General features: G+C 43.9%; 1 protein-coding gene across 3 annotated transcripts in view; it reads right to left on the bottom strand.

Annotated features, from left to right (window-relative positions):
• The window catches only part of LOC138644753 (voltage-gated delayed rectifier potassium channel KCNH8-like), an 824668-nt gene that overhangs the window by 96959 nt on the left and 700606 nt on the right, over positions 1-27103 (bottom strand). For all 3 annotated transcript variants that reach the window (XM_069733531.1, XM_069733533.1, XM_069733534.1), the window contains 2 exons: positions 19741-19898; positions 17140-17332 (listed from right to left, as the gene is read on the bottom strand). In XM_069733531.1, coding sequence (XP_069589632.1) covers positions 17140-17332; positions 19741-19898 — 351 coding nt within the window. The remainder of the gene's footprint in view (positions 1-17139; positions 17333-19740; positions 19899-27103) is intronic.

Genomic DNA, 27103 nt, shown 5'->3' with positions numbered 1-27103 from the left:
GTTCAGAATCCGATGTCAGAGCCTAGGATTCCAATTCCTGATTTGTTTTTTGGTGATAGATCTAAGTTCTTGAATTTCAAAAATAATTGTAAATTGTTTCTTGCCTTGAAACCTCGCTCCTCAGGTGACTCTGTTCAACAAGTAAAGATCATTATTTCTTTGTTACGTGTTGACCCTCAAGACTGGGCATTTTCTCTTGCGACAGGAGATCCGGCATTGCGTGATGTTAATGCGTTTTTCCTGGCGCTTGGATTGCTTTATGACGAACCTAATTCAGTGGATCAGGCAGAGAAAATCTTGCTGGCTCTGTGTCAGGGTCAGGATGAAGCGGAGATATATTGTCAGAAGTTTAGAAAGTGGTCTGTGCTCACTCAGTGGAATGAATGTGCCCTGGCAGCAATCTTCAGAAAGGGTCTCTCTGAAGCCCTTAAGGATATCATGGTGGGATTTCCCATGCCTGCTGGTCTGAATGAGTCTATGTCCTTGGCCATTCAAATCGATCGACGCTTGCGTGAGCGTAAAGCTGTGCATCATTTGGCGGTACTATCTGAGCATGGGCCTGAGCCTATGCAATGTGATAGGACTTTGACCAGAGCTGAACGGCAAGAACACAGACGTCGGAATGGGCTATGTTTTTACTGTGGTGATTCCACTCATGCTATCTCCGATTGTCCTAAGCGCACTAAGCGGTTCGCTAGGTCTGCCACCATTGGTACGGTACAGTCTAAATTTCTATTGTCCGTTACTCTGATTTGCTCTTTGTCATCCTATTCTGTTATGGCATTTGTGGATTCAGGCGCTGCCCTGAATTTGATGGACTTGGAGTATGCTAGGCGCTGTGGTTTTTTCTTGGAGCCCTTGCAGTATCCTATTCCATTGAGAGGAATTGATGCTACGCTTTTGGCCAAGAATAAGCCTCAGTACTGGACCCAATTGACCATGTGCATGGCTCCTGCACATCAGGAGGATATCCGCTTTCTGGTGTTGCATAATCTGCATGATGTGGTCGTTTTGGGGTTGCCATGGCTACAGGTTCATAATCCAGTATTGGACTGGAAATCTCTGTCTGTGTCCAGCTGGGGTTGCCAGGGGGTACATGGTGATGTTCCATTTTTGTCTATTTCGTCTTCCACTCCTTCTGAAGTTCCAGAGTTTTTGTCGGATTATCGGGATGTATTTAATGAGCCCAAAGCCAGTGCCCTACCTCCTCATAGGGATTGCAATTGTGCAATTAATTTGATTCCCGGTAGTAAGTTTCCTAAGGGCCGATTGTTCAATTTATCTGTGCCAGAACACGCCGCTATGCGGAGTTATATAAAGGAATCCTTGGAGAAAGGCCATATTCGCCCGTCGTCATCACCGTTAGGAGCAGGGTTCTTTTTTGTGGCCAAGAAGGATGGTTCTTTGAGACCTTGTATTGATTACCGCCTTCTTAATAAAATTACAGTCAAATTTCAGTATCCTTTGCCGCTGCTGTCTGATTTATTTGCGCGGATTAAGGGGGCTAGTTGGTTCACCAAGATAGATCTTCGAGGGGCGTATAATCTTGTGCGTATTAAACAAGGCGATGAATGGAAAACAGCATTTAATACGCCCGAGGGCCATTTTGAGTACCTGGTTATGCCATTTGGGCTTTCCAATGCTCCATCAGTATTTCAGTCCTTTATGCATGACATCTTCCGAGAGTACCTGGATAAATTCCTGATTGTGTATTTGGATGATATTTTGATCTTTTCGGATGATTGGGAGTCTCATGTGAAGCAGGTCAGAATGGTGTTCCAGGTCCTTCGTGCGAATTCCTTGTTTGTGAAGGGGTCAAAGTGTCTCTTTGGAGTTCAGAAGGTTTCATTTTTGGGGTTCATTTTTTCCCCTTCTACTATCGAGATGGACCCTGTTAAAGTCCAGGCCATTTACGATTGGACTCAGCCGACATCTGTGAAGAGCCTGCAAAAGTTCCTGGGCTTTGCTAATTTTTATCGGCGCTTCATCGCTAATTTTCCTACTGTTGCTAAACCGTTGACTGATTTGACCAAGAAGGGTGCTGATGTGGTCAATTGGTCTTCTGCAGCTGTAGAGGCTTTTCAGGAGTTGAAGCGTCGTTTTTCTTCTGCCCCTGTGTTGTGCCAGCCAGATGTTTCGCTCCCGTTTCAGGTTGAGGTTGATGCTTCTGAGATTGGAGCAGGGGCTGTTTTGTCGCAAAGAAGTTCTGATGGCTCGGTGATGAAGCCATGTGCTTTCTTTTCTAGAAAGTTTTCGCCTGCTGAGCGTAATTATGATGTTGGTAATCGTGAGTTGTTGGCCATGAAGTGGGCATTCGAGGAGTGGCATCATTGGCTTGAAGGAGCCAAGCATCGCGTGGTGGTCTTGACAGATCACAAGAATTTGACTTATCTTGAGTCTGCCAAACGGTTGAATCCGAGACAGGCTCGATGGTCGTTATTTTTCTCCCGTTTTGATTTTGTGGTTTCGTACCTTCCGGGCTCTAAGAATGTGAAGGCTGATGCCCTGTCAAGGAGTTTTGTGCCTGACTCTCCGGGTGTTCCTGAGCCGGCGGGTATTCTCAAAGAGGGGGTAATTTTGTCTGCCATCTCCCCTGATTTGCGGCGGGTGCTGCAAAAATTTCAGGCTGATAGACCTGACCGTTGCCCAGCGGAGAAACTGTTTGTCCCTGATAGATGGACTAGTAGAGTCATCTCTGAGATTCATTGTTCAGTGTTGGCTGGGCATCCTGGAATCTTTGGTACCAGAGATTTGGTGGCTAGATCCTTTTGGTGGCCATCTTTGTCACGGGATGTGCGTTCTTTTGTGCAGTCCTGTGGGACTTGTGCTCGGGCTAAGCCCTGCTGTTCTCGTGTCAGTGGGTTGCTTTTGCCCTTGCCGGTCCCGAAGAGGCCCTGGACGCATATTTCTATGGATTTTATTTCGGATCTCCCCGTCTCTCAAAAGATGTCGGTCATTTGGGTGGTTTGTGATCGCTTTTCTAAGATGGTCCATTTTGTACCTTTGTCTAAATTGCCTTCCTCCTCTGATTTGGTGCCATTATTTTTCCAGCAAGTGGTTCGTTTACATGGTATCCTGGAGAACATCGTTTCTGACAGAGGTTCCCAGTTTGTTTTCGAGGTTTTGGCGATCCTTTTGTGCAAGGATGGGCATTGATTTGTCTTTTTCCTCGGCTTTCCATCCTCAGACAAATGGCCAAACCGAACGAACTAATCAAACTTTGGAAACATATCTGAGATGCTTTGTTTCTGCTGATCAGGATGATTGGGTGTCCTTTTTGCCGTTGGCTGAGTTCGCCCTTAATAATCGGGCCAGCTCGGCTACTTTGGTTTCGCCGTTTTTCTGCAATTCTGGTTTCCATCCTCGTTTCTCTTCAGGGCAGGTTGAGTCTTCGGACTGTCCTGGTGTAGATACTGTGGTGGATAGGTTGCAGCAGATTTGGACTCATGTGGTGGACAATTTGACATTGTCCCAGGAGAAGGCTCAACGTTTCGCTAACCGCCGGCACTGTGTGGGTCCCCGGCTTCGTGTTGGGGATTTGGTTTGGTTGTCGTCTCGTTATGTTCCTATGAAGGTTTCCTCTCCTAAGTTTAAGCCTCGTTTCATTGGTCCGTATAAAATTTCTGAGGTTATCAATCCTGTGTCATTTCGTTTGGCCCTTCCTGCTTCTTTTGCCATCCATAATGTGTTCCATAGGTCGTTATTGCGGAGATACGTGGCGCCTGTGGTTCCATCCGTTGATCCTCCTGCCCCGGTGTTGGTTGAGGGGGAGTTGGAGTATGTGGTGGAGAAGATTAACTCCACTTAGATCTTTGCTCCATGCCACCTGTCAATGTTCCAGTATTGGTCTAGTTCACTCCTGGATCGTTCTTGTGACCTGTCTTCCCAGCAGAAGCTAAGTTCCAGCTTGTATTTCTTTGGTTTGCTATTTTTCTGTCCAGCTTGCTATTTTTATTGTTGTCTTGCTTGCTGGAAGCTCTGGGACGCAGAGGGAGCGCCTCCGCACCGTGAGTCGGTGCGGAGGGTCTTTTTGCGCCCTCCGCGTGGTCTTTTTGTAGGTTTTTGTGCTGACCGCAAAGTAACCTTTCCTATCCTCGGTCTGTTCAGTAAGTCGGGCCTCACTTTGCTAAATCTATTTCATCTCTGTGTTTGTATTTTCATCTTTACTCACAGTCATTATATGTGGGGGGCTGACTTTTCCTTTGGGGAATTTCTCTGAGGCAAGGTAGGCTTTATTTTTCTATCTTCAGGGCTAGCTAGTTCCTTAGGCTGTGCCGAGTTGCATAGGGAGCGTTAGGCGCAATCCACGGCTATTTCTAGTGTGTTTGATAGGATTAGGGATTGCGGTCAGCAGAGTTCCCACGTCCCAGAGCTCGTCCTTTATTATCAGTAACTATCAGGTCATTCCGTGTGCTCTTAACCACCAGGTCCATTATTGTCCTGACCACCAGGTCATAACAGGCGGCACTCCAATATCACTCCAATATCAAGCTTGACAAAAGCTCAACATATCTCTGAACCCGGCCACAACGGGATTCGGGTGTATACACAGACGGGGCCATAGAGTGTGCGCTCCTCTGTGCATCATTTTCGAGCATGTACATCTGCTGGAGGCGAACACCCAGATGCAGTCTACTACATGCTTTGTTCAGGTCGGAGGTTCTTATTTGGGGTTTTTGATAGCTAGATAGGTAGATAGCTATACAAAGAAAGTAGACACAACACCATAACAGTAACAACCATAACGAGCCACTAACTAGCTGTCACTATATGAGTGGTCGTAACGATGGATACCTAATCTACTATAATGCCCTGTAGATGGGGTAAGTGACATAGCTAATCATAAGAACTATACTACAGTTCTAATTGGAAGAATTTGCTAATATTTTTATTACACCTATTACAGTTAGGGCCAGAAATATTTGGACAGTGACACAATTTTCGCGAGTTGGGCTCTGCATGCCACCACATTGGATTTGAAATGAAACCTCTACAACAGAATTCAAGTGCAGATTGTAACGTTTAATTTGAAGGGTTGAACAAAAATATCTGATAGAAAATGTAGGAATTGTACACATTTCTTTACAAACACTCCACATTTTAGGAGGTCAAAAGTAATTGGACAAATAAACATAACCCAAACAAAATATTTTTATTTTCAATATTTTGTTGCAAATCCTTTGGAGGCAATCACTGCCTTAAGTCTGGAACCCATGGACATCACCAAACGCTGGGTTTCCTCCTTCTTAATGCTTTGCCAGGCCTTTACAGCCGCAGCCTTCAGGTCTTGCTTGTTTGTGGGTCTTTCCGTCTTAAGTCTGGATTTCAGCAAGTGAAATGCATGCTCAATTGGGTTTAGATCTGGAGATTGACTTGGCCATTGCAGAATGTTCCACTTTTTGGCACTCATGAACTCCTGGGTAGCTTTGGCTGTATGCTTGGGGTCATTGTCCATCTGTACTATGAAGCGCCGTCCAATCAACTTTGCAGCATTTGGCTGAATCTGGGCTGAAAGTATATCCCGGTACACTTCAGAATTCATCCGGCTACTCTTGTCTGCTCTTATGTCATCAATAAACACAAGTGACCCAGTGCCATTGAAAGCCATGCATACCCATGCCATCACGTTGCCTCCACCATGTTTTACAGAGGATGTGGTGTGCCTTGGATCATGTGCCGTTCCCTTTCTTCTCCAAACTTTTTTCTTCCCATCATTCTGGTACAGGTTGATCTTTGTCTCATCTGTCCATAGAATACTTTTCCAGAACTGAGCTGGCTTCTTGAGGTGTTTTTCTGCAAATTTAACTCTGGCCTGTCTATTTTTGGTATTGATGAATGGTTTGCATCTAGATGTGAACCCTTTGTATTTACTGTCATGGAGTCTTCTCTTTACTGTTGACTTAGAGACAGATACACCTACTTCACTGAGAGTGTTCTGGACTTCAGTTGATGTTATGAACGGTGTTATGGCTGGCAATCAGGCAACACAGCGTGCAGTAATCAGCGCACATACAGAGATCTGGCAATAACCAAAAACAATAGGACGAGCTCTGAGACGTGGAATCTCTGTAGACTGCAGTACCTGATCTATCCTCACACAACTATAAGCAGCAGTGGATTGCGCCTATCACTACCTATGCAACTCGGCACTGCCTGAGGAGCTGACTAGCCTGAAGATAGAAATACAAGCCTGACTTACCTCAGAGAAATACCCCAAAGGAATAGGCAGCCCCCCACATATAATGACTGTTAGCAAGATGAAAAGACAAACGTAGGAATGAAATAGATTCAGCAAAGTGAGGCCCGATATTCTAGACAGAGCGAGGATAGCAAAGAGAACTATGCAGTCTACAAAAAACCCTAAAACGAAAACCACGCAAAGGGGCAAAAAGACCCACCGTGCCGAACTAACAGCACGGCGGTGCACCCCTTTGCTTCTCAGAGCTTCCAGCAAAAGTAATAGCAAGCTGGACAGAAAAAACAGAAAACAAACTAGAAGCACTTATCTAGCAGAGCAGCAGGCCCAAGGAAAGATGCAGTAGCTCAGATCCAACACTGGAACATTGACAAGGAGCAAGGAAGACCGACTCAGGTGGAGCTAAATAGCAAGGCAGCCAACGAGCTCACCAAAACACCTGAGGGAGGAAGCCCAGAGACTGCAATACCACTTGTGACCACAGAAGTGAACTCAGCCACAGAATTCACAACAGTACCCCCCCCTTGAGGAGGGGTCACCGAACCCTCACCAGAACCCCCAGGCCGACCAGGATGAGCCACATGAAAGGCACGAACAAGATCTGGGGCATGGACATCAGAGGCAAAAACCCAGGAATTATCTTCCTGAGCATAACCCTTCCATTTGACCAGATACTGGAGTTTCCGTCTAGAGACACGAGAATCCAAAATCTTCTCCACAATATACTCCAATTCCCCCTCCACCAAAACAGGGGCAGGAGGCTCCACAGATGGAACCATAGGTGCCACGTATCTCCTCAACAACGACCTATGGAATACATTATGTATGGAAAAGGAGTCTGGGAGGGTCAGACGAAAAGACACCGGATTGAGAATCTCAGAAATCCTATACGGACCAATAAAACGAGGTTTAAATTTAGGAGAGGAAACCTTCATAGGAATATGACGAGAAGATAACCAAACCAGATCCCCAACACGAAGTCGGGGTCCCACACGGCGTCTGCGATTAGCGAAAAGCTGAGCCTTCTCCTGGGACAAAGTCAAATTGTCTACTACCTGAGTCCAGATCTGCTGCAACCTGTCCACCACAGAATCCACACCAGGACAGTCCGAAGACTCAACCTGTCCTGAAGAGAAACGAGGATGGAACCCAGAATTGCAGAAAAATGGAGAGACCAAGGTAGCCGAGCTGGCCCGATTATTAAGGGCGAACTCAGCCAATGGCAAAAATGACACCCAATCATCCTGGTCAGCGGAAACAAAACATCTCAGATATGTTTCCAAGGTCTGATTGGTTCGTTCGGTCTGGCCATTAGTCTGAGGATGGAAGGCCGAGGAGAAAGATAGGTCAATGCCCATCCTACCATAAAAGGCTCGCCAGAACCTCGAGACAAACTGGGAACCTCTGTCAGAAACAATATTCTCAGGAATGCCATGTAAACGAATCACATGCTGGAAGAACAAAGGCACCAAATCAGAGGAGGAAGGCAATTTAACCAAGGGCACCAGATGGACCATTTTAGAAAAGCGATCACAGACCACCCAAATGACCGACATTTTTTGAGAAACGGGAAGGTCAGAAATGAAATCCATCGAAATATGTGTCCAAGGCCTCTTCGGGACCGGCAAGGGCAAAAGCAACCCACTGGCACGTGAACAGCAGGGCTTAGCCCTAGCACAAATTCCACAGGACTGCACAAAAGCACGCACATCCCGTGACAGAGATGGCCACCAGAAGGATCTAGCAACCAACTCCCTGGTACCAAAGATTCCTGGATGACCGGCCAGCACCGAACAATGAAGTTCAGAGATAACTTTACTAGTCCACCTATCAGGGACGAACAGTTTCTCGGCCGGACAACGATCAGGTTTATTAGCCTGAAATTTCTGCAACACTCTCCGCAAATCAGGGGAGATGGCAGACACAATGACTCCTTCCTTGAGGATACTCGCCGGCTCAGATAACCCCGGAGAGTCGGGCACAAAACTCCTAGACAGAGCATCCGCCTTCACATTTTTAGAGCCCGGAAGGTATGAAATCACAAAATCAAAACGAGCAAAAAATAACGACCAACGGGCCTGTCTAGGATTCAAGCGCTTGGCAGACTCAAGATAAGTAAGGTTCTTATGATCAGTCAAAACCACCACGCGATGCTTAGCACCCTCAAGCCAATGACGCCACTCCTCGAATGCCCACTTCATGGCCAGCAACTCTCGGTTGCCCACATCATAATTACGCTCAGCAGCAGAAAATTTCCTGGAAAAGAAAGCACATGGTTTGAGCACTGAGCAACCAGAACCTCTCTGTGACAAAACCGCCCCTGCACCAATCTCAGAAGCATCAACCTCGACCTGGAACGGAAGAGAAACATCAGGTTGACACAACACAGGGGCACAGCAAAAACAACGCTTCAACTCCTGAAAAGCTTCCACGGCAGCAGAAGACCAATTAACCAAATCAGCACCCTTCTTGGTCAAATCGGTCAATGGTCTGGCAATGCTAGAAAAATTACAGATGAAGCGACGATAAAAATTAGCAAAGCCCAGGAATTTCTGCAGACTTTTTAGAGATGTCGGCTGAGTCCAATCCTGGATGGCCTGAACCTTAACCGGATCCATCTCGATAGTAGAAGGGGAAAAGATGAACCCCAAAAATGAAACTTTCTGCACACCGAAGAGACACTTTGATCCCTTCACGAACAAGGAATTAGCACGCAGTACCTGGAAAACCATTCTGACTTGCTTCACATGAGACTCCCAATCATCTGAGAAGATCAAAATGTCATCCAAGTAAACAATCAAGAATTTATCCAGATACTCACGGAAAATGTCATGCATAAAAGACTGAAAAACAGATGGAGCATTGGCAAGTCCGAACGGCATCACCAGATACTCAAAATGACCCTCGGGCGTATTAAATGCCGTTTTCCATTCATCTCCCTGCCTGATTCTCACCAGATTATACGCACCACGAAGATCAATCTTAGTAAACCAACTAGCCCCCTTAATCCGAGCAAACAAGTCAGAAATCAATGGCAAGGGATACTGAAACTTAACAGTGATCTTATTAAGAAGGCGGTAATCAATACACGGTCTTAGCGAACCATCCTTCTTGGCTACAAAAAAGAACCCTGCTCCCAATGGTGACGACGATGGGCGAATATGTCCCTTCTCCAGGGACTCCTTCACATAACTGCGCATAGCGGTGTGTTCAGGTACGGACAAATTAAATAAACGACCCTTAGGGAATTTACTACCAGGAATCAAATCGATAGCACAATCACAATTCCTATGCGGAGGTAGGGCATCAGACTTGGACTCTTCAAATACATCCTGAAAGTCCGACAAGAACTCTGGGATGTCAGAAGGAATGGATGACGAAATAGACAAAAATGGAATATCACCATGTACTCCCTGACAACCCCAGCTGGTTACCGACATAGAGTTCCAATCCAATACTGGATTATGGGTTTGTAGCCATGGCAACCCCAACACGACCACATCATGCAAATTATGCAGTACCAGAAAGCGAATAACTTCCTGATGTGCAGGAGCCATGCACATGGTCAGCTGGGCCCAGTACTGAGGCTTATTCTTGGCCAAAGGTGTAGCATCAATTCCTCTCAACGGAATAGGATACCGCAAAGGCTCCAAGAAAAATCCACAACGTTTAGCATAATCCAAATCCATCAGATTCAGGGCAGCGCCTGAATCCACAAACGCCATGACAGAATATGATGACAAAGAGCACATTAAGGTAATGGACAAAAGGAATTTGGACTGTACAATACCAATAACGGCAGAGCTATCGAACCGCCTAGTGCGTTTAGGACAATTAGAAATAGCATGAGTAGAATCACCACAATAGAAACACAGTCTGTTCAGACGTCTGTGTTCTTGCCGTTCTACTTTAGTCATAGTCCTGTCGCACTGCATAGGCTCAGGTTTACTCTCAGACAATACCGCCAGATGGTGCACAGATTTACGCTCGCGCAAGCGACGACCGATCTGAATGGCCAAGGACATAGACTCATTCAAACCAGCAGGCATAGGAAATCCCACCATTACATCCTTAAGAGCTTCAGAGAGACCCTTTCTGAACAAAGCCGCTAGTGCAGATTCATTCCACAGAGTGAGTACTGACCACTTCCTAAATTTCTGACAATATACTTCTACATCATCCTGACCCTGGCATAAAGCCAGCAGATTTTTCTCAGCCTGATCCACTGAATTAGGCTCATCGTAAAGCAATCCCAGCGCCTGGAAAAATGCATCAACATTACTCAATGCAGAATCTCCTGGTGCAAGAGAAAACGCCCAGTCCTGTGGGTCGCCGCGCAAAAAAGAAATAATAATCAAAACCTGTTGAATAGGATTACCAGAAGAATGAGGTTTCAAGGCCAAAAATAGCTTACAATTATTTCTGAAGCTCAGGAACTTAGTTCTGTCACCAAAAAACAAATCAGGAATCGGAATTCTTGGTTCTAGCATCGATTTCTGATCAATAGTATCTTGAATCTTTTGTACATTTACAACGAGATTATCCATTGAGGAGCACAGAGCCTGAATATCCATGTCCACAGCTGTGTCCTGAAGCACTCTAATGTCTAGGGGAAAAAAAAGACTGAAGACAGAGCTAAGAAAAAAAAATGATGTCAGGATTTCTTTTTTCCCTCTATTGGGAATCATTGGGTGGCTCCTTGTACTGTTATGGCTGGCAATCAGGCAACACAGCGTGCAGTAATCAGCGCACATACAGAGATCTGGCAATAACCAAAAACAATAAGACGAGCTCTGAGACGTGGAATCTCTGTAGACTGCAGTACCTGATCTATCCTCACACAACTATAAGCAGCAGTGGATTGCGCCTATCACTACCTATGCAACTCGGCACTGCCTGAGGAGCTGACTAGCCTGAAGATAGAAATACAAGCCTGACTTACCTCAGAGAAATACCCCAAAGGAATAGGCAGCCCCCCACATATAATGACTGTTAGCAAGATGAAAAGACAAACGTAGGAATGAAATAGATTCAGCAAAGTGAGGCCCGATATTCTAGACAGAGCGAGGATAGCAAAGAGAACTATGCAGTCTACAAAAAACCCTAAAACGAAAACCACGCAAAGGGGCAAAAAGACCCACCGTGCCGAACTAACAGCACGGCGGTGCACCCCTTTGCTTCTCAGAGCTTCCAGCAAAAGTAATAGCAAGCTGGACAGAAAAAACAGAAAACAAACTAGAAGCACTTATCTAGCAGAGCAGGAGGCCCAAGAAAAGATGCAGTAGCTCAGATCCAACACTGGAACATTGACAAGGAGCAAGGAAGACAGACTCAGGTGGAGCTAAATAGCAAGGCAGCCAACGAGCTCACCAAAACACCTGAGGGAGGAAGCCCAGAGACTGCAATACCACTTGTGACCACAGAAGTGAACTCAGCCACAGAATTCACAACAGAACGGGTTCTTCTTCACCAAATTAAGTATGCGGCGATCATCCACCACTGTTGTCATCCGTGGACGCCCAGGCCTTTTTGAGTTCCCAAGCTCACCAGTCAATTCCTTTTTTCTCAGAATGTACCCAACTGTTGATTTTGCTACTCCAAGCATGTCTGCTATCTCTCTGATGGATTTTTTCTTTTTTTTCAGCCTCAGGATGTTCTGCTTCACCTCAATTGAGAGTTCCTTTGACCGCATGTTGTCTGCTCACAGCAACAGCTTCCAAATGGAAAACCACACACCTGGAATCCAACCCTGACCTTTTAACTACTTCATTGATTACAGGTTAACGAGGGAGACGCCTTCAGAGTTAATTGCAGCCCTTAGAGTCCATTGTCCAATTACTTTTGGTCCCTTGAAAAAGAGGACGCTATGCATTACAGAGCTATGATTCCTAAACCCTTTCTCCGATTTGGATGTGGAAACTATCATATTGCAGCTGGGAGTGTGCACTTTCAGCCCATATTATATATATAATTGTATTTCTGAACATGTTTTTGTAAACAGCTAAAATAACAAAACTTGTGTCACTGTCCAAATATTTCTGGCCCTAACTGTACATAATGGGATAGGATATTGGCGATGGAAATACCTCTTTAATTACTTAATGTCAAGATTTCATAATTATTGCTGAACAATTTACTTACTATTTATTATGATAATATTCCCGGATTTCTGAAACTGATAACAGGGCTGGAACATCTGTTTCTGCACCAGCCGGTAATACTTCTCCACATGCCCCCTTGGTGTTATAATACACTTGCTTCGCAATGATACACACGTTCTACAACCTTCCTGGGCTTCCTTCCAACAACATGTTGAGAATGGCTGCCCGTAATTAGACAGTTTGAGGCTGCCTACATGGCCCCATGAGGTTTAACTTTGCAGAATATGTTTCTGTAAGCATGTGGGGAAAAATAAAGTTCCGGTACATGACAGGCTATGGATTCAAAAACTTAAAGGGAATCTGTCATTAAGATCAACCTCCCAAACCACATATATGAGCATGCAGGTCTCGGAAATATAAAATCCATCAAAATCCTTTAACCCCTTCAGGACCAAGATATTTTTCATTTTTTCGTTTTTTGTTTTTTCCTCCCCTTCTTCCAAGAGTCATAACTTTTTTATTTTTCCGTCCCCATACCCATACGAGGACTTGTTTTTTCGGGACAAATTGTACTTTTGAAATACACCATTCATTTTATCATGTGATGTATTGGAAAGTGAGAGAAAAATTCCAAGTACCTTAAAATTGCAAAAAAAAAGGTGCAATTCTACACTTGTTATTTGTGTTTGTTATTTACTATGTTCACTATAAGGTAAAACTGACATGGCAATATGATTCTCCAGGTCAATACAAATATGCAGATACCAAAAATGCATAGTATTTCTTTTATTTAACCTCTTAGTGAACACCAGTATGTATTTTTACCGACCTGCGATGTAACAGACCAGCATCCCCCCAAGGCTGGCAATCCAGCAGCTGTCGGCTGTACACTATAGCTGACAACTTGCTGCATCAGCAAAGATCAGGTCCTGTTATTTCACTTTGCATTAATTCCTGAATGGCACCTGAAGGGTTAATAAACTATCTGAAAGCCATTTTGAATATGTCGGGAAGGAGGGGTTGTTTTTAAATTTGTATCACTTTTGGAGGTTTCTAATATGTAGGACCCCCCAAAGTCACTTCAAAACTTAATAGGTCCCTAAAAATAAAATAAGTTTTGCAAATTTCCTTGAAAAATTAAAAAATTACTGCTACATTTTTAAACCTTGTAAAATTCTAATAAAATAAAACAACCTTTTATAATTGGTGCTGATGTAAAGCAAATATGTAGGAAATGTCATTTATCAATGTTTTTAAGTGGTATGACTAACTGGATTAAAGGGGAAATCATTCAAAGTTTGAAAATTGCAGTTTTGTTTTTTAATTTTTTGTAAAATTTCTGATTTTTTTTACATTAAAAATATCAACATAAATTTATCATTATCAATATGTCACAAAAAACAGTCTCAAAATCCATGGGATATGTTTAAGCATTCCAGAGTTAATATCACATAACGTGTCACTGGTGAGATTTGAAAAGTTGTGTGAGGTCTTAGTTTTTCGTAACCGAGCTGAAGTTTTTAATTGTTTATTTTCATTTTGGTGTGTTTCTTCAGTGTTTTTTCACCACCCATTCAAGTCAGTGGGTGAAAAACGCTGAAAGTGACATGGTTTATGTAAAAAAAAACCCATACTAATGACAAAAAAGCAAGCTATGTGCATGAGATTTCTGAAATCTCATAGGCTTTGCTGGTACTGTAAAAAGCAGCTAAAACTTGAAAAACACAAAAAAACACAGCAAATATGCCCAGTGTGAACCTAGACTAATTTTGGTGTTTCGTTTGGAAATGCAGAGATTCCAACTACAAGTACTCACAAAATTAGAATAGAAACAAAAAGTTAATTTATTTCAGTTCTTCAATACAAAAAGTGAAACTCATATATTATGATCTATTCCAAGTGTTTATTTCTGTTAATGTTGATGATTATAACTTACATCCAAAACATGTTAACAGCTGCGGGTGGATCTATGCTCCACACACAGTTGTTAGAGGCACATAATGGCTGACTAAATCTGCCATCGGCTGTCAGAAAAGATTCAAATTCAGAATGCTGGCCTGCATCAAAGTCAGGGACCCAACATATGAAGAAAGGGGCATGTAAAAGTTTGGGCACCCCTGGTCAAAATCACTTTTATTGTGAACAGTTAAACAAATTGAAGATGAAATGATCTCTAAAAGGCCTAAAGTTAAAGATGACACATTTCCTTTGTATTTTAGGAAAATATATATATATATATATATATATATATATATATATATATATATATATATATATATTCATCTTTTTCCATTTTAAAAATTGTTAAAAGAAAAATGTGCAGGTGACCAAGTATGGGCACCCAGCATGGCTAGTACCTAGTATCACCCATTTTGCAATTATCACAGTCTTAAATCAAACAACTTTTTGATCCCACAAATACCGTTGTGAGTGACTGCAAACTTATCGATTTGGACCAGACAACCTCTTTAACCATAATTTGTAACATCAAAGCAGTTCTTGGATTTAAAGAGGACCAGCTTTTGTTGACATGTCTGCCCTAGTAAATACCTACATTACCCTACATCTGCCGCTTCTCATTTGGTTAGCTAGCTGGGTGCCTCACACTGCAACAATGATGAGTCTCCAGACCTGCTAATCAAAAAAAGAGCCAGGAATTCCATCAGGTAGAAGTTCATTCTCGGGGCCACAGATTATTGATTTAGCCGATGGACCTGGTCCTACACATCAATTTGCACCAACTCTAATAATGGCCCAAAATACTTTTTATCCTCATGTGCACATGATGGTCTATTCTCAGAAGGCATCAGAAATGATTGTAATAATACCTAGCTCTAGATAAATGGACAATTATTCCAGGTATACAGAATTATGTTTACCGCTGTGGTAACATCATGTTCCTGGAAGCAACAAGAACATATGAGTTTTCTACCAGTTAGAACAGAAATTTCCATGAAGACATGATTATCATTAGGAACATTCAACGTCATCAAAATCCCAACAATACATTAAGCAGTACCAGTGTCCCTTCCACCGTGTTTAACATCTCGGCCATACAGGCCGTTCAGCACCCAGAAGTGACAATATGGCAATTGGAATGGTCGCCTTCGCTTAGCTTCTGATGCGCCCTCCCTGGGACCTTCAGAGATAACAGACTCCGCTTTTTCTTCTGTTTGAAGCTGATTTTGGTGTAATTGCCGACGCTGTGCAGCTGCGTGAGCGGCAGTGATAGCTGTTCTGTTATTAGGTAGCAGGATTATCTTAGCCATTAAAATATATCTTCGGCCTTTTTTCCTTAGCCCTTTTTAATTTGTGACTTTGTTCTACTTTCAAGTTATTGCAGAGCTGGGCCATAAAACTCACACTGTTATTGACTTCACACTGGGCAGTGGGATCTTGGAGGATATTTTATTCAGATGTCATGCATCAGTGCCGCAGAAGGACTTTATGTATGAAAAAAATTGCATAAATATATTATCAGTGTAATATATGTAGGAAGGAATAAAGTGAAATAATTGGTTGCTTTTAGAGCAGCATGATCCAGTAATTTACAGAATTACGGTAATTCGCTTACCTTTGCTAATGTAACTTCTACACTGAATGAGCACAGACAGCTTGTCTTATTACTGTGGGAATTAGACTATCTCCGACACTGTTGTTTGTGCTTATAAATTGATGGCTATATTGCAATGTGTCGAGAATATGGAAAAAGATTCCAGTCTTTTAGCCCCTGATAATTGTCACTTAATGCTGCTTACTCTCCTAGATATTGCCTCAAAAAGTCAATTGATCTGCTATGAACAAAGTGCACAAGAAAACTTTATAAACTTCTGGAGGAATGCATTATTGTATCAAACGGTTTATATTACATTTTAGATTCTTTTTTAAATCTTGAAACATGGCACAAAGTGAAGGTGACCTGGTACACCCGAGTTCCCATTTTAGACTTTATCATGATAAATAGCTTTTAAAGTCCACATAATGGCTTACAGAGCAGTTTGGGCTCTCTCACACCACCGTATTATCAGTCCGAGCACGATCCGACAAAACATCGGATTGTACTCGGATCAATATTAGTCTATTGGGCTGTGCACATGTCCGATTTTTTCCTCGGACTGAATTGGCCACTGAAAAATTGCTGCATGTCCGAGTTTGATCCAATACTTGGATCACACTCGGCCATGCAGGTCAATGAGTACATGGACACTAGAGATGAGCGAATTTGCTGCTGTCACAGTCACAACACATGCATTGAGAGCCTGTTTGTTGGGCTCCCCATGTATGTGTCGTGACGGTGACACAGCCACGACACATGCAGCTGTGGCACCAATCAGATGAACGGCCAGCACGATCCAGGAAGCCGGGTTCCCTCTGCCGCTTATTTGGCAAGCGCTTTAGCTTGCCAAATAAGAGGGAACCCGAGCAAATTCGCTCAACTCTAATGGACATCCTCAGACTGCATTGGGAGGACATCAGAGTGCAGTCTAATTTCTGAGCACTGACACAATGGAGAAGATGGAGAAATTTTTTTCCATCTTCTCATTTGAGAGAATTGGATCACACAATGCTGACACTCATATCAACTCTGATCAGTGTCATTTGCATAATCGACTGGATTCTCTCAGATACGAGAATCTATGGGCATCTGATCCTAGCCGTAAATAGTTTTTTTCATCTTATAAGTTATATCTACTGCTTGTTTCCTTATTTCGGGTATATAATCCAAGACAGGACTTTAGTAAGATATCTCATTATGGTCATTGAATACTTGACATTGTTCATCACTGACTGCCCTTTCTAGTCATCTAGAGTCTATTGTCTGTGCTTATTAGTGCCACTTACCAATCTCATTAACTTCAATTTCCTTCTGCCCAATAAAGTACCAAACACAGCCCATCCAATGGGCAAGCAATGCAAACATGGACATAAGAAGGGTTAATACAACTGCACTGTACTGGGAGTAGCGATCCAACTTTTGCAGCAAGCGAAGAAGTCGGAGTAGGCGCACCGTCTTCAGGAGATGGACTCCAAAATACTGAGAATCAAAAACAAGAGAACCCATGTGAAACATGTGGCAACAAACTAAGAATTGTAAACTGTATAACTATACAAATGAGCTAAGGAAAACCTATGTACAGTGCCTTGCGAAAGTATTCGGCTCCCTGGAACTTTTCAACCTTTTCCCACATACCATGCTTCAAACATAAAGATACCAAATGTAAATTTTTGGTGAAGAATCAACAACAAGTGGAACACAATTGTGAAGTTGAACAAAATTTATTGGTTATTTTAAATTTTTGTGGAAATTCAATAACTGAAAAGTGGGGCGTGCAATATTATTCCGCCCCTTTACTTTCAGTGCAGCAAACTCACTCCAGAAGTTCATTGTGGATCTCTGAATGATCCAATGTTGTCCTAAATGCCTAATGATGATAAATATAATCCACCTGTGTGTAATCAAGTCTCTGTATAAATGCACCTGCTCTGTGATAGTCTCAGAGTTCTGTTTGAAGCACAGAGAGCATCATGAAGACCAAGGAACACAACAGGCAGGTCCGTGATACTGTTGTGGAGAAGTTTAAAGCCTGATTTGGATACAAAATGATTTCCCAAACTTTTAACATCCCAAGGAGCACTGTGCAAGTGATCATATTGAAATGGAAGCAGTATCATACCACTGCAAATCTACCAAGGCCCGGCCGTCCCTCTAAACTTTCATCTCAAACAAGGAGGAGACTGATCAAAGATGCAGCCAAGAGGTCAATGATCACTCTGAATGAACTACAGAGATCTACAGCTGAGGTGGGACAGTCTGTCCATAGGACAACAATCAGTCGTACACTGCATAAATCTGGCCTTTATGGAAGAGTGGCAAGAAGAAAGCCATTTCTCAAAGATACCCATAAAAAGAGTACCCATAACAAGCCACCTGGGAGACACACCAAACATGTGGAAGAAGGTGCTCTGGTCAGATGAAACCAAAATCGAACTTTTTGGCAACAATGCCAATGGGAAGATGGATGGAGCCAAATACAGGACCATTCTTGAAGAAAACGTGTGGGAGTCTGCAAAAGACCTGAGACTGGGACGGAGATTTGTCTTCCAACAAGACAATGATCCCAAACATAAAGCAAAATCTACAATGGAATGGTTCATAAATAAACGTATCCAGGTGTTAGAATGGTCAAGTCAGAGTCCAGACCTCAATCCAATCGAGAATCTGTGGAAAGAGCTGAAAACTGCTGTTCACAAATGATTTCCATCAAACCTCACTGAGCTCGAGCTGTTTGCCAAGGAAGAAAGGGCAAGAATTTCCTTCTCTCGATGTACAAAAGTTATAGAGACATACCCCAAGCGACATGTAGCTGTAATCGCAGCTAAAGGTGGCACAACAAAGTATTAAAGGGAACCTGTCACCCCCAAAATCAAAGGTGAGCTAAGCCCATCAGCATCAGGGGCTTATCTACAGCATTCTGGAATGCTGTAGATAAGCCCCCGATGTATCCTGAAAGATGAGAAGAAGTTAGATTATACTCACCCAGGGGCGTTCCTGCTGCGGTCCGGTCCGATGGGTGTCGCGGTCAGGTCCAACGCCTCCCGTCTTCTTATGATGACGTCCTCTTCTTGTCTTCATGCTGCGGCTCCGGTGCAGTTGTACTTTGCCCTGTTGAGGGAAGAGCAAAGTACTGCAGTGCGCAGGCGCTGGGCCTCTCTGACCTTTCTAGGCACCTGCGCACTGCAGTACCGCCCGCCCGCTCAGGTGAGTATAATCTAACCTCTTTTTCTCATCTTTCAGGTTACATCGGGGGCTTATCTACAGCATTACAGAATGCTGTAGATAAGCCCCTGATGCCGGTGGGTTTAGCTCTCCTTTGATTTTGGGGGTGACAGGTTCCCTTTAGGTTAAAGGGGCCAAATAATATTGCACGCCCCACTTTTCAGTTTTTGAATTTCACAAAAATTTAAAATAACCAATACATTTCAACTTCACAATTGTGTTCCACTTGTTGATTCTTCACCAAAAATTTACATTTGGTATCTTTATGTTTGAAGCATGATATGTGGGAAAAGGTTGAAAAGTTCCAGGGAGTCAAATACTTTTGCAAGGCACTGTATATTATATTCATATGGCAGATATTTCAGATCAGTCACAGAACATCTGAAAAGAACTTATTGTATAATTCTTGGTGGAAGAAAATTGGACATTTTGTTGTTGGGGAGTGAAATATGAAATATTCAAACTGTATTGTGAAAGGAAGGTAACAAAACTCTAGTGGCGCAATCCCCAAAGTTTGTGTCATGGGATTGTGGGTCAACATTCTTCTGTCTTATTTTAAGAGCTCCCTCCTTGTGTTAGAAATGAGTGACCCAGACAAGTATGAGACATAAAAACTTTTTTAATGTAGTTAAGAAAAGTTAGCAAAGATGAATATTTTCACTTACCACATTAACGCTAAATGCATAGAGCAGGTCAAAGGGAAGGGCAGCAATGAGGTCCACAAAGAACCATGTGGTTGCATAGTGCACACAAATAGAGCGGGGATCGTACACAACCTGGCCAGACTTGCTGACATATGTTGTTCGGAAATTTAAAAGAATATCTGTAAATAAATCAAGAAAATATGTAATTCAATTTTTTTGTTTTTCAAATTTCTAATTGAGTAATTTCACATAGTCCTTCTCTCACTCTGACGCAATTACTTCTTGCATCTCTTCTTTTTTTCTCAACTTCCTAAAATGGAAGAATATAGCACTGTCCAATCTATAAAACTGTCCATACACTTAGACATCTATATTTTTTTAATGGGGAGAGGGGACATGTCAGACACCTCTGTCCGAAGTTCATCTCTCAAGAGAACAAGAACGGTAAAATCCACCATTCCGATCTCCTTTCCTACAGCATCTCTTATGGAGGGAGAGATGGGACACCACCACCAAAGGCTTCTACACTCCAGTCCAGTGAAATCGAAGGGTTTAGACTATGTGTCTATAGGGCTGTTCATGTGTCTGGTTTTTTGTGTTCACAAAAAATCACAGAGAGTCCGTTTTTGATTCAAGTCAGGGATCACAATTACTCATACAAGTCTATGAGTCTGTGAAAATCACGGGCATGGATGGCAATCCGTGTGCTGTCAGTAATGGATGGGAGCAGCTTTCCAGTTTTTTTCATCAGTGAAAAATTACTGATGAAAGCCATTGGTAAAAACAGACAAAGGGACCAAACAATAACGAAAATCAGATCCAAAACACTGATGAACAACGGTGCATCTTTTTATGTATGGGAAAAGTTATGAAAGTCTATATGAGGCCTTATAATTCTAGACCAGGAACAGATTAGCCTATTTATTTCCTCCTATCTAATATGTTAATTCATTGGTAATAGTTACCCCAAAATCATAGTTATCATCTGTCCTCTTATGTCTCAAGGAGACATTTAAAGGGAATTAGCAGGTTTTGCTATGTAATCTGACAGCGACAGAGGTCCAGATTCCAGCAGTGTATCAAGTGCAGCAGTTGTGATGGAATCACAGTTTTTCTGCTGTAGATCTAGCAGAGCTCTGAATGCTGAGCCCTGTATAACCCTGCCCACACCACTGATTGGCTGCCTTCAGTGATATGTACAATATGCTAATGAGTGCTGGACGTGGGGTTGGACTAGGAGGCATGAGGGAAGCTGGTCCTGTAGTGATAATCTCCTGCTGATAAAACTCTTGTTTTACTGAAGTAGCCAAACACAGCCTTGTAAAAACCTGCTGGTAGATTCCCTTTAAGACCTCTCAGGCACCAAAGAGAAAATTCCCAATCTACCTATGTATCCCTGCAAGTAGCAGTAAATATATCAAATGTATTTTTACAAACAATCTTTCAGATACTATGGTACTACAAGTACATGCCAGTAAATCCACCATGAACCCCTCAGTTTTTCTCCACATCCATATGCTAATGTTTTTATTCATGTGCCATTACATGTGTGACACTTTTTCTGAACCCAAATTCAGTTTCTTCCTCCTACTGATTTCTAAAAATGCAATTCGCCCTAGTAAATAATTAACAAGATGTCTGTACATGAAGCATGGGCTCTACCATTAGCTCGTCTGTGAATAATAACAGGAAAATCCTCAATACATTTGCCTCCCCAGGACATTGGCTCCACAGATTGCTTAAATATCTTTTGTGAATGAACGTCTACCGCTCCCCACCCAGCGCTTCTGCTGACAAGCTAAAAGGACAGCTCAACGGGGTTCCAGAATGTCCACGGAACAGATCTGTAACAAGCGATAATACTGTTTGTTTTTACAAAATAGAGTGAAATGAGCAGGCCGGCATCGCTAGCTTTCATTAGGAAGAATGCCCAGGGATTGATAAACATCCAAGCAAGCTGTTGGATGTGATATATTAAGGCAGTTGTTGGAAGAATATGCAAAACCTGTACATGTGTGTTCAAGGCCTGCCAAAAGCTGAGCTTCCAGTATCAGCCATGAAAGCTTTACATTCTGCACAATGATTCTACAGAGTGGAACGAAAGACACATTCGCAGCAACACTTGGATTGTACAGCGAAATGACTGATAAGATTTACATCATGTACACAAGTTGAATGTATTTGTAATTTGGCAGTCATAAAAGTTTAGGAGGACCTACTGGATTTATTAAGACTCACATTTTATTTGGTGTTTTTATGGTAAATTCTATCTGATCCAACACAACAACAGTTGTGTCATTCTTACAACGGACTCCATGTTATGGTGGTATTCCTGTCTATCAGCACTGCTTGAGGCCGGAGTAGTTCCATAACTAGCAGCCATAACGTTACCCCATATGGCACCACACTGAGAGTCTACGGCTCTATAGTATAGAGCTGCAGGGATGCCATGTGCCTTACTACAGGCTCTGTGCATATGGTTCTGCACAAAGCTTAAGAATTCATATATTAATCATGAATGTTAGGGATATATTAGGAGAAAAAATATAAGAATCATATGCATATTTTCCATATATGCTTATATATATATATATATATATATATATATATATATATATATATATATATATATGTATATATTATTTTTGGCCTATTTTTTCATATATATATCTATATATATAACTAGATTGTGGCCCGATTCTAAGGCATCGGGTATTCTAGAATATGCATGTCCCCGTAGTATATGGACAATGATGATTCCAGAATTCGCGGCAGACTGTGCCCATCGCTGATTGGTCGAGGCAACCTTTATGACATCATCGTCGCTATGGCAACCATTATGACATCTACGTCAATACTGAATCAGAAACGTGAGATGTCTACGTCCTTTATGACATCATCGTCGCTGTGCCCAACACGGGATTTCTATGTCGATGCTGTGCCGGTCTCTGATTGGTCGAGGCCTGGCGGCCTCGACCAATCAGAGATGCGGGATTTCCAGGACAGACAGACAGACAGAAAGACAGACAGACAGAAAGCCAGACAGACGGAAAAACGCTGGTGGCCTCGACCAATCAGAGAGGCGGGATTTCCAGGACAGACAGACAGAAAGACAGACAGACAGAAAGACAGACAGACGGAAAAACCCTTAGACAATTATATCTATAGATATAGATATAATTGTCTAAGGGTTTTTCCGTCTGTCTGTCTGTCTGTCTGTCCTGGAAATCCCGCGTCTCTGATTGGTCGAGGCCGCCAGGCCTCGACCAATCAGCGACGGGCACAGCATGGCGACGATGATGTCATAAAGGTGGCCTCGACCAATCAGCGATGGGCACAGTATCGACGTAGATGTCATAATGGTTGCCATGGCGATGATGATGTCATAAAGGTTGCCTCGACCAATCAGCGACGGGCACAGTCTGCCACGAATTCTGGAATCATCATTGTCCATATACTACGGGGACATGCATATTCTAGAATACCCGATGCGTTAGAATCGGGTCACAATCTAGTATATATAGATTGTCTAAGGGTTTTTCTGTCTGTCTGTCCTGGACATCCCGCGTCTCTGATGGCGGCCTCGACCAATCAGCGACGGGCACAGCATGGCAACGATGATGTCATAAAGATTGCCTCGACCAATCAGCGACGGACACAGTCTGCCGCGAATTCGCCTCCACCAATCAGCGACGGGCACAGTATCGACGTAGATGTCATAATGGTTGCCATGACGATGATGATGTCATAAAGCTTGCCTCGACCAATCAGCAACGGGCACAGCGACGATGATGTCATAAAGGATGTAGAAATCCCACGTTTCTGATTCAGCGACGGGCACAGTATCGACGTAGATGTCATAATGGTTGCCATGGCGACGATGATGTCATAAAGGTTGCCTCGACCAATCAGCGACGGGCACAGTCTGCTGCGAATTCTGGAATCATCATTGTCCATATACTACGGGGACATGCATATTCTAGAAAACCCGATGCGTTAGAATCGGGCCACAATCTAGTCTATATATATAATTGTCTAAGGGTTTTTCCGTCTGTCTGTCTTTCTGTCTGTCTGTCTTTCTGTCTGTCTGTCTGTCTGTCTGTCCTGGAAATCCTGCGTCTCTGATTGGTCGAGGCCGCCAGGCCTCGACCAATCAGCAACGGGCACAGTATCGACGTAGAAATCCCACGTCTCTGATTGGTCGAGGCCGCCAGGCGGCCTCGACCAATCACAGACGCGGGATGTCTACGTCCTTTATGACATCATCGTCGCTGTGCCGGTCGCTGATTCTAAGGCATCGGGTATTCTAGAATATGCATGTCCCCGTAGTATATGGACAATGATGATTCCAGAATTCGCGGCAGACTGTGCCCGTCACTGATTGGTCGAGGCCACCTTTATGACATCATCGTCGCTATGGCAACCATTATGACATCTACGTCGATACTGAATCAGAAACGTGAGATGTCTACGTCCTTTATGACATCATCGTCACTGTGCCCGTTGCTGATTGGTCGAGGCCTGGAGGCCTCGGCCAATCAGCATCGTCGCTGTGCCCGTTGCTGATTGGTCGAGGCCTGGCGGCCTCGACCAATCAGAGACGCGGGATGTCTACGTCCTTTATGACATCATCGTCGCTGTGCCCAACGCGGGATTTCTATGTCGATGCTGTGCCGGTCTCTGATTGGTAGAGGCCTGGCGGCCTCGACCAATCAGAGACGCGGGATTTCCAGGACAGGCAGACAGACAGAAAGAAAGACAGACAGACAGAAAGCCAGACAGACGGAAAAACCCTGGTGGCCTCGACCAATCAGAGAGGCGGGATTTCCAGGACAGACAGACAGAAAGACAGACAGACAGAAAGACAGACAGACGGAAAAACCCTTAGACAATTATATCTATAGATATAGATATAATTGTCTAAGGGTTTTTCCGTCTGTCTGTCTGTCTGTCCTGGAAATCCCGCGTCTCTGATTGGTCGAGGCCGCCAGGCCTCGACCAATCAGCGACGGGCACAGCATGGCGACGATGATGTCATAAAGGTGGCCTCGACCAATCAGCGATGGGCACAGTATCGACGTAGATGTCATAATGGTTGCCATGGGGACGATGATGTCATAAAGGTTGCCTCGACCAATCAGCGACGGGCACAGTCTGCCGCGAATTCTGGAATCATCATTGTCCATATACTACGGGGACATGCATTTTCTAGAATACCCGATGCGTTAGAATCGGGCCACAATCTAGTATATATATAATTGTCTAAGGGTTTTTCTGTCTGTCTGTCCGTCTGTCCTGGAAATCCAGTGTCTCTGGTCTCGACCAATCAGCGATGGGCACAGCATGGCGACGATGATGTCATAAAGGTTGCCTCGACCAATCAGCGATGGGCACAGTCTGCCGCGAATTCTGGAATCATCATTGTCCATATACTACGGGGACATGCATATTCTAGAATACCCGATGCGTTAGAATCGGGCCACAATCTAGTATATATATAATTGTCTAAGGGTTTTTCTGTCTGTCTGTCCGTCTGTCCGTCTGTCCTGGAAATCCAGCGTCTCTGGTCTCGACCAATCAGCGATGGGCACAGCATGGCGACGATGATGTCATAAAGGTTGCCTCGACCAATCAGCGACGGGCACAGTCTGCCGCGAATTCTGGAATCATCATTGTCCATATACTACGGGGACATGCATATTCTAGAATACCCGATGCCTTAGAATCGGGCCACAATCTAGTATATATATAGATATATATATATATCTATATATATACTAGATTGGGGCCCGATTCTAAGGCATCGGGTATTCTAGAATATGCATGTCCCCGTAGTATATGGACAATGATGATTCCAGAATTCGCGGCAGACTGTGCTGGTCGCTGATTGGTCGAGGCAACCTTTATGACATCATCGTCGCTATGGCAACCATTATGACATCTACGTCGATACTGAATCAGAAACGTGAGATGTCTACGTCCTTTATGACATCATCGTCACTGTGCCCGTTGCTGATTGGTCGAGGCCTGGAGGCCTCGGCCAATCAGCATCGTCGCTGTGCCCGTTGCTGATTGGTCGAGGCCTGGCGGCCTCGACCAATCAGAGATGCGGGATGTCAACGTCCTTTATGACATCATCGTCGCTGTGCCCGACGCGGGATTTCTATGTCGATGCTGTGCCGGTCTCTGATTGGTCGAGGCCTGGCGGCCTCGACCAATCAGAGACGCGGGATTTCCAGGACAGACAGAAAGACAGACAGACAGAAAGACAGACAGACGGAAAAACCCTTAGACAATTATATATATAGATATAGATATAATTGTCTAAGGGTTTTTCCGTCTGTCTGTCTGTCTGTCCTGGAAATCCCGCGTCTCTGATTGGTCGAGGCCGCCAGGCCTCGACCAATCAGCGACGGGCACAGCATGGCGACGATGATGTCATAAAGGTGGCCTCGACCAATCGCGATGGGCACAGTATCGACGTAGATGTCATAATGGTTGCCATGGGGACGATGATGTCATAAAGGTTGCCTCGACCAATCAGCGACGGGCACAGTCTGCCGCGAATTCTGGAATCATCATTGTCCATATACTACGGGGACATGCATATTCTAGAATACCCGATACGTTAGAATCGGGCCACAATCTAGTATATATAGATTGTCTAAGGGTTTTTCTGTCTGTCTGTCCTGGAAATCCCGCGTCTCTGATTGGTCGAGACCGCCAGGCCTCGACTAATCAGCGACGGGCACAGCATGGCGACGATGATGTCATAAAGATTGCCTCGACCAATCAGCGACGGACACAGTCTGCCGCGAATTTGCCTCGACCAATCAGCGACGGGCACAGTATCGACGTAGATGTCATAATGGTTGCCATGACGATGATGATGTCATAAAGGTTGCCTCGACCAATCAGCAACGGGCACAGTCTGCAGCGAATTCTGGAATCATCATTGTCCATATACTACGGGGACATGCATATTCTAGAATACCCGATGCGTTAGAATCGGGCCACAATCTAGTCTATATATATAATTGTCTAAGGGTTTTTCCGTCTGTCTGCCTTTCTGTCTGTCTGTCTGTCTTTCTGTCTGTCTGTCTGTCCTGGAAATCCCGCCTCTCTGATTGGTCGAGGCCACCAGGGTTTTTCCGTCTGTCTGGCTTTCTGTCTGTCGGCACAGCGACGATGATGTCATAAAGGACGTAGACATCCCGCGTCTGTGATTGGTCGAGGCCGCTAGGCCTCGACCAATCAGCAACGGGCACAGCGACGATGATGTCATAAAGGATGTAGAAATCCCACATTTCTGATTCAGCGACGGGCACAGTGTTGTGAATTCTGTGGCTGAATTCACTCCTGTGGTCACAAGTGGTACTGCAGC

The sequence above is a fragment of the Ranitomeya imitator genome, chromosome 7, assembly GCF_032444005.1.
Source record: "Ranitomeya imitator isolate aRanImi1 chromosome 7, aRanImi1.pri, whole genome shotgun sequence".
Lineage (NCBI taxonomy): Eukaryota > Metazoa > Chordata > Amphibia > Anura > Dendrobatidae > Ranitomeya > Ranitomeya imitator.
Note: the sequence above shows the minus strand (reverse complement) of the source record. Positions and strands in the feature narration are given on the sequence as shown.